Source organism: Malus domestica, chromosome 11 (assembly GCF_042453785.1).
Source record: "Malus domestica chromosome 11, GDT2T_hap1".
In the NCBI taxonomy this organism is placed as follows: domain Eukaryota; kingdom Viridiplantae; phylum Streptophyta; class Magnoliopsida; order Rosales; family Rosaceae; genus Malus; species Malus domestica.
Genome location: NC_091671.1, coordinates 3,989,893 through 3,997,928, shown reverse-complemented (window position 1 = coordinate 3,997,928; position 8,036 = coordinate 3,989,893). Strand labels below are relative to the sequence as shown.

Here is an 8,036-nt window from a genome sequence, read left to right as displayed (position 1 = left end):
CATTTTTGTTAAAAATTCAAATTCTTTTTATTAGTTTTTTTTTTAATCACTTGCATTTTTATTAAACTTTGACGGAAGTGATGAGTAAGCGCTTCGGTTAGTTGGGCTTATATTTATGGGCTTGCACAGATGCCATAACATCGTTTCAAAGCCCACTAGATTCAGGCCCAACCCCTGCAACGAGCTGAGCGAGTCACTCGGAAATTAAAACAAAATAAAATCACAATTAAAATAAATATAAAAAAAAATAAAGAGAGGGGAAAGAAGAGCAAAAGCAAAAGCAAAACCCAAACCGAAACCGGAGCTCCGAAGAGCCAAAAACCAAAACCACCAAATCGCGAAATCGACAAAAAATGGCAGAATCCTCCAGCAGCGGGCTGACGTTCAAGCTCCATCCACTGGTGATCGTCAACATCTCCGATCACTACTCTAGGGTTAAGTCCCAGATGCACCCGCCGATCACCAACACTCCAACACCACCACCCAACAACAGCGCTGAAGGAGCAGTAGAAGCAGCAGCAGCCTCCTCTTCTTCCTCCTCCTCCACCGCCTCCGCCTCGTCTCCGCGGGTCTTCGGCTGCGTTATCGGGGTTCAGAGAGGCCGCACGGTCGAGATCTTCAACAGCTTCGAGCTCCTCTACGATCCCGAGACTCACTCCCTCGACCGCGCCTTCCTCGAGAAGAAGCAAGAGCTCTGTGCGTTCTCGTTTATCATGGCTTTTAATTTTTTTTTCTTAATTTTTTTGTGCGGATTTAGGGTTTTAATCAGTGGCAGTATTTTGCTTTTGCAGATAAGAAGGTGTTTCCACACTTTTACATACTGGGGTGGTACTCCACTGGAACAGATGCTCAGGAATCTGACATGAACATCCACAAAGCTGTAATTTTTTCCGCCCTGTTCTTATTTTATCCGCAATTTGTAATTTATATTATTCGAACCCGTAGATACTGCATTATGTGATAATGTGCTGTTAGGGACCAAATCATGTCAACTATGAACCCGTTAATGATTCTTGAATTTGAAAATCTATAACCAAAGTTTAACTAATTAAACTTGTATAGTTGTAACCGTTGTGTTCTAGTTTTTCGGCGATATGGTTATGGTGCATTTGGTATTCCCCATGATAAGATTGTGTGTTTCTATTGCCACAGTTGATGGATATCAATGAAAGCCCTGTTTATGTTCTTCTCAACCCTTTGATCAATGCTGCTCAAAAGGATCTCCCAATCACTATTTACGAAAGTGGTACGTGTGTATGTAAGATTCTGTGGGCAATTCCAGTTAATTGTAAACTTATAGTTTCCAATTCTGTGAATTTCTGCTATCTGGTTCCTCCATGGCTGAAGCGTGTATTTTTATCATGGCATCTGCATGTAGTTATTTCTCTTTCGTGTATATACTATATACCCTGATTGTTAATGCTTATTTTGGTTTGAACTGGTTCGTTGGAGTTTGCTTGAGATACTGTATTGGATTTCGGCCATTTTTGGTGTTTCTTTGGAAGTAATCCTTAACAAACTACAAGGGCTCTAGTGCCGGTTCCAGTTCTTTCTTTACTCTGTCATACATAAGTCTGTCAAATAAACTTATCTATTATTCAGGGTTGGTCATTTTGAAATGAGTCGCATGCTGTTGTTTACGCTTCTTAACATGATGAGAATATCCATTTGACTAGTTTTCCGGAAAAAAAAAAAAAAAAAAAAAACCCACATTGATGGTGTTGTGCTACAATGTTATCTATTGCTTGCTGCCATTTTCTCAATTTTAATTAAGATTGGTATTGGGTCTTTCTTTTTCTTTTTTTTTTCGTTGCCTTCTGTTGTACAATTACTAGTTCTTGCAACATTTATTAGTCATATGAAATCGTGGTCCTAAGTGAAATCCATTGTGCAATGATTTTTTATCATATCAATATTTGTGAATGATGGGGCTTGCTTATTATGTTTCTATTCGCCTAGATTCCTATCTTATGGAAAACTTGTGGGATTTAGACAGATTCTTGGTTCCTATTAGAATCATTTAATGTGGTTTATCATGTTATCTGTTTAAACTATTTGTGGTCTTATGAATGTTAAATATTACAACTGTAGAGATGCATGTCATTGATGGGATTCCACAGCTAATCTTCGTCAGTTCAAGCTATACTATTGAGGTTAGGCTTATTCAATCTTATCTATTTTAAAAGTTATTATTATCAACTAGAGTTTACTGAGACATTTTCTTGTGTGTGCGCTTCAAAGACTGTGGAAGCTGAGCGCATTTCAGTTGACCATGTTGCCCATCTTAAACCATCTGATGGAGGTTCAGCAGCAACTCAATGTGAGTCCTCAGTTGATCACGTTGCTTGTCTCACACCGATTCTTCCCCCCAAAAGATAAGTGGACGTTCGCATCTATTTCTGATACAAACTAATACAACCTGGGTTGTGTGCAGTGGCTGCTCATCTTACTGGAATTCACAGTGCCATCAAGATGCTAAATAGCAGAATTAGAGTGCTTCATCACTATCTTCTTGCTATGCAGAAAGGTAAGCGCATACTTTTAGTATAATTACAAGTCTTTGCCTGGAGCCATGTTTTAGAAAGGTCCAGAAGTCATACTAATTGCTCTTGTTTCTCTACCCGCAGGTGATATACCTTGTGAAAATTCACTGCTAAGACAAGTATCAAGTCTTCTGAGAAGGTTGCCTGCCATAGAATCGGGGAAATTTCAAGATGATTTCTTGATGGTGAGTGTTACTTGTTTGAATTGTGAATTCACTAGTAGAGGCATGCATTTAATTGTAATATTAGAGAAATAAGCATTATTTAAAAATGGGAAGATGGCATAATAATTTTGGATGGTATTGGGCAATGGTAAAAGATTTGGTCGTACTCTTCCCAGTTTTATATGTTTCATCAGAATAAACTAGTTATATTAATCGTAAGAGCTGTATTCAGTAGAGCTCATTGTTTAAGCTTTATGGTTCAGAAAAGCTCTTCATTTATGATTCATTTCTCCAATAATCAATTTTATCTTCTTGTTTATTTGAATTAAAAGATTGTGTAATCCATAACTGTAAATAAGGCCTCTTTGTCGAGATTTTTCCTCTCTTTTCACGATTTACATATAATGTATGATTGTGGATACTGGATGATGATTAAGCTGACATATTTATCCCGTGAATTACTCATGTTGCTGACTCTTTTTTTATTTTTGGTAGGAATACAATGACACTTTGTTGATTACATATTTGGCTGTGCTGACCAACTGCTCAAGGTATGAGATGTTGCCTTTCTTGCACTAATATGTTTTCCCTTGCATGTGATTCTTAACGAACTGAATGAAACTTTTCAATGTCGATTATTTTATTACAATTGAAGTCATGTAAAAAAGTTGTTGCACCAAAAGGAAAGATAAACATAGAATGTAACCAAAACTTTTTCTATGCCAATGACTTTGAAACGCGAGAGTACCTATCTAGCAATTGCTAGTACTTCCTGCCCTGAATGATTGTAGGGTTTGGCAAATGGGCGCCATTTTACAAGCTTTTGTCAACAAATGCTGACTGATGGTGTCCTGAATTATATACGATAAGTCTTTGATGTGCGGTCACAAATATTGTTCTTACTCCTAGACTAAACTTGTTTATAATGCGGGTGTTGTCATAAGGTTGAATATACGAATTACGTTCATAATTAGGATCTTAGTCGATACTAATGCAATTACCAAGTTTGCATTCCTACAGTTGCACTGTACTCTTCAGTAGTTGAATATGGCATTGTATTTTCTATTCATTGATCGTTTGTTACAATATTTTGACAAGTTCTCTTTGTTTCTTTTTGTTCAGTACAACGAATGAGCTGGTCGACAAGTTCAACACCGCATATGATAGGCACAGTCGAAGAGGTGGACGGACTGCTTATTTCTGAAAGCTGCTTTGCCATAATATGTAGTAGTGTTTAGTTTCTTTGAGAACCTTTTGGGTGCTGCTGGATTTGTTTGACTGCATAATGCATAGCACATAGAAGTGTAGAAATTGAAATATTACTCGGACCTTGATCATTCGAAAAGAAAATCACACCTTACATTATTTCACCGTATAAATGCTATAATTTGAACGGTTTTTCTTTTTATTATCATCCAAACAAGGTTTTTATTATCGGACAAGGATTGTCTGCTCTCCTTGTTCCCGTGCCCTCCTGTTTGTGTGATCACGGTTAAGTCACGTCAACATTTTATATTACTATTCATTTTTGTCTTATTATCTCTATAAAAAAACAATATGAAATGTTGACGTGGTTTAACTGTGATCACACAAAACAGGAGGGCATGGGAACAAGGAGTGCAGACAATCCTTGTCATTTATTATCATCCAAAGAAGGGAATACTAGCAATTGCTAGATAGGTACCCTCGATTGTCAGACTTTGCCTTGCTACCCTTGATTGTCAAACTTTGCCTTTCTTAATGTTCGTGAGAGGACGTATAAGAATGTGAGGACAAAGTCCCGCCTCAGGACCCTAATGTGCAATATTGCATATATTGTTGAGTCGTTCAGGGATTTTATTGGCCCTGTTGAGATTCTGTACCTGCTTCTAAATGACCCTCATGCCATCAGCGCCAAATCAACATTTGAATGGTTACGATTAAACCATATTAACATCTTAGATTGAATTCTTTAGAGAGAGAGAAAGAGAAAGAGAGAGAGAGAGAGTGGAGAGAGAGGAATTAGTCTCAGAGAAGCAACATCATGGACTTTTCTAAGGAGTTGAACGACTCCCTCTATTGTCAATTAGTTTCCTTCGCCACATGTCTCAGCTAACATTACTAAACTATCATTAATTTCAAACATGGGTTTTATAAACTGATTGTTGCAAGCCAAGACTGGAATTTGTACCTCTTCTGCTGAGCACGCTCTCTATTTTCAACTGGTGATAGCAGCTAGAGCAGATTAGGCCGCCATCTTTACCTCGTCAATGGCTTTGTTGCTCGGTACTTCGACAGAGAAATAACTTTCGATAAAAGGGGAGTTTCATAGAGGATATCTATTTCCCTCCATGGAATTGCCATCCATCATAACATCCCATTTCACAACATTCCAGACATATCTTCAGCCATGGCTTTTGGTTACAAATATCACTCAGAGCTCCGTATCCTTTGCTAGACAGATAAGTATTCCCAATACCAAGCCAGTGTAGTCCCGCGAAGGAAGGCCTCTTCAGCAACACCAATGAATCAATAGACAAACCACTGCAACTTGTAAGGTCCAGCCTCCGAAGTGGTTTGCATTCGTCTCGGAACCTTTTCCTTGCAGCCAAAACTTCCAGGGAAGAATCAGTCACAGAGAGGCAACATCTTAAACACAACTCTGTAATCTCCGTACCGACCATGGCAATTGTAAGAACGGCTTTATCTGATATATTCGGGATATATCCTAAATCCAGGGACGACAAAGTTTTGCCAATTGTGCCTCCACTATCGAATAAAAGAGAAACTCCTTCGTCGGTCACCCTTGTACAGTATCTGAGACACAAATGAGTAATGGGTGGAGTCCCCTGGCCAAGAATGGACAAGCCGTAATCAGTGATATCAGCTCCTGTGAGATTCAGCGTGGTTAAGCTACGCAGACATGAGATGGAACTGAGGCAGGAATCTGCTATGCTCTTACAGCCACAGAGGTAAAGCACCTCCAAGGTGCTGGAACAGGTCAGCTGCTTCACAGCTTCACTGGTTATAAAACTACACGACAGCAATTTTACCTCAACAAGGGAACATGGGAACTCATTAACATTAAGAAAGGCCAAGTCTGACAATCGGAAGGCATTTCGAGCTTCAAATTTCTTCAAGTTCAGACATGATTGTAAGATCGATGTATAGCCTGCGTCACTGACTTTGGAGAACCCACAGAGTCTCACTGACTGTAGACCTTTGCAGCCCTCAGAAAGAAGAAACATGCCCACATCAGTTACTCTTTTGAATGAAATTTGGTAGTTTTGTCTCCTTCGTACAAGAGACAATCCAATCAAATGATGACAGGATGCCACATATTGAAGCCCGGTGTTTGTCAAGTCGAGGTTCGGAAGTGGTTCCATATGTGGTCTATCTTCAAGATCTAGCTCTACCAAATGGGGAAGACTGCGGGCAATGACAATGATCAGCTGATCAGATATAACATCTAAGACGAGGGACAAGCGCTGCAATGTCAATCCAGATGACAATGGAGAGATGGGAAAGCTGATATGAGCTCTTTGCACATTATTCCTGCCAGCACCAACTCTACTTTGATCAACTAGACGAATCGCGTCATGCTCAAGCACCGACTGCAACTTCATGCTTTTAAGAGTACTAGGTAGGACGAAATCAATGGACTGAAAAGCAGTTGAATCGAAATCTCTCCCTCGAATCTTAAGAGATAAAGACTCCAAGAACAAGCATCCATTAAGCATGCAGTCCAGGTAAAACTTAAGTTCCTTATCCGAGTCTACCAATTCTAGCATAAGCACCCTAACCACACAAACAAAAACTTCCCATTACAAAAAACATCAAGATGCGGTCTTTCGTGATTATAGCACGTGAATTAGTAACACCATGTAGCTCGGTGACAAAAATAAAAAATTCGGATACCTCAGATTAGGGCAGGTCTGTCCAATGGAAGCAAAGACTTGATAGGACAGCATAGAGCAGCTCAACAAATTCAGTTCTTGGATATGTGGCCCCAGAACATTTCTGATTGCCGAATTTTCGAGGCGGAGGCAGTTAACGGTGAGGCTGATGAGGCCTGTGCAGCCACCAACAATGCCACTCAAAATCTGCGCATCCGGATAAAATGCCTGCAAATACAAAAATAACTTCAAAATTTCCATCTTTTCAACAAATTTCAGTTCCAAAAACAAAACCCAGATAATAATTTCAACCAAAATTCAGAAAGTGAGAGAATTTTACGGAGAGATCGAGAGAGGAGACAAAGGGAAGGGCCCGAGAGACTGAGAAGTTCATGGCTTTGCTGACGCAAGCAAGCGAGGAAAGAGATTCGATGTCCAGCTTGAGAAGAATCTCCTTTATTAATAGGCAGATGTGCAGTCTCTCCAAACCCATCGTCCTTTCTTCTTCTTCTGCTCCGTCTTCTCCGATCTCCTGTTGCTCGCTGGTTTCGAGCTTTTTGTGTAATCAGAGGACGAGTTTTGGGAAATGCATTCTCTCGGTTGGGCTTTTATGTGGAAACGGAGCTCGGCTGCTGAAAAATCAGCAGCAGCTCTTGATAGCGAATTACGGTCGATGCATATCCAAATAATTAATTTTTTAATTATAATTTGAACACATGTTTATTTGTGTGATTCACTAGCAGTAAGATTGTTTTAGCAGCCAAGCTTTCTCTTTTATGTGGCGCTTCTTTTTTATTTTTTTATGTTTTTTTATGGGTTTACCCGATAATCCATCACCATTAGTTTTTTTTTTTTTTTTTTCTTTCAAGAGAGAGATGGTGTTTTCTATTTTGGACAAGAAGATTGGCTTCTAAAAAATTGAGGAAACTCGAGTAGGATTATCTTCATTCCTAATCTATCTTCCCTCCCAATCTCTCTTTTCTGTCATCCTTTCTTATTTAAACAGTTGCGATTATGTCACGTCTACTTCTTGTTTTGAATTTTGTATATAGAAATAAAACAAAAAGAAAAGTGTGAGAGGAGGGGATGGAAGGGAATGGAAATAGAAGGGGAGATAATTCTACTCCCTTTAAAAGAGGCCAAGATCTATTTACAGAATTTCATGTTTATAATATATATCACTACATCTTTATAAAAAATTAATTAAAATTAATATTGTTTAGTTATTAAATTATATAAAAATAAATTGATGGATCCGGTAAATACATTATGAACCGTTTATTTATATGCTATGATAGATTGACTAAACGGTCTTACATTTAATTATTTTTTTACAGAAATGATCTTTACAGAGTGATTTGTAATATGAGCAATTTGATCATAAATACGAAGTTTTGTGAATAGCTCACAAAGTATTCTAAGGTGGAACTCCTCCTCAACCTAACCTTCAAATC

General features: G+C 38.6%; 2 protein-coding genes across 2 annotated transcripts; one reads left to right on the top strand and one right to left on the bottom strand.

The window, feature by feature from the left end:
- Window positions 1-221: 221 nt before the first annotated feature.
- On the top strand, window positions 222-4,072 carry LOC103447247 (COP9 signalosome complex subunit 6a-like). The gene is made up of 9 exons (XM_070807488.1): window positions 222-696; window positions 792-880; window positions 1,153-1,246; window positions 2,092-2,153; window positions 2,242-2,320; window positions 2,435-2,527; window positions 2,628-2,728; window positions 3,203-3,258; window positions 3,830-4,072. Exons 1-9 carry the CDS (start codon window positions 354-356, stop codon window positions 3,909-3,911), a joined length of 999 nt encoding a protein of 332 aa, XP_070663589.1. The 5' UTR covers window positions 222-353; the 3' UTR covers window positions 3,912-4,072.
- A 636-nt stretch (window positions 4,073-4,708) lies between these two features.
- Window positions 4,709-7,280, bottom strand: LOC103422632 (F-box protein At-B). The gene is made up of 3 exons (XM_008360684.4): window positions 6,923-7,280; window positions 6,605-6,810; window positions 4,709-6,484 (listed from the first exon to the last, which is right to left on the bottom strand). The coding sequence occupies exons 1-3, from the start codon at window positions 7,073-7,075 to the stop codon at window positions 5,026-5,028; spliced, it is 1,818 nt and encodes a 605-aa protein (XP_008358906.3). The 5' UTR covers window positions 7,076-7,280; the 3' UTR covers window positions 4,709-5,025.
- Window positions 7,281-8,036: the final 756 nt, after the last annotated feature.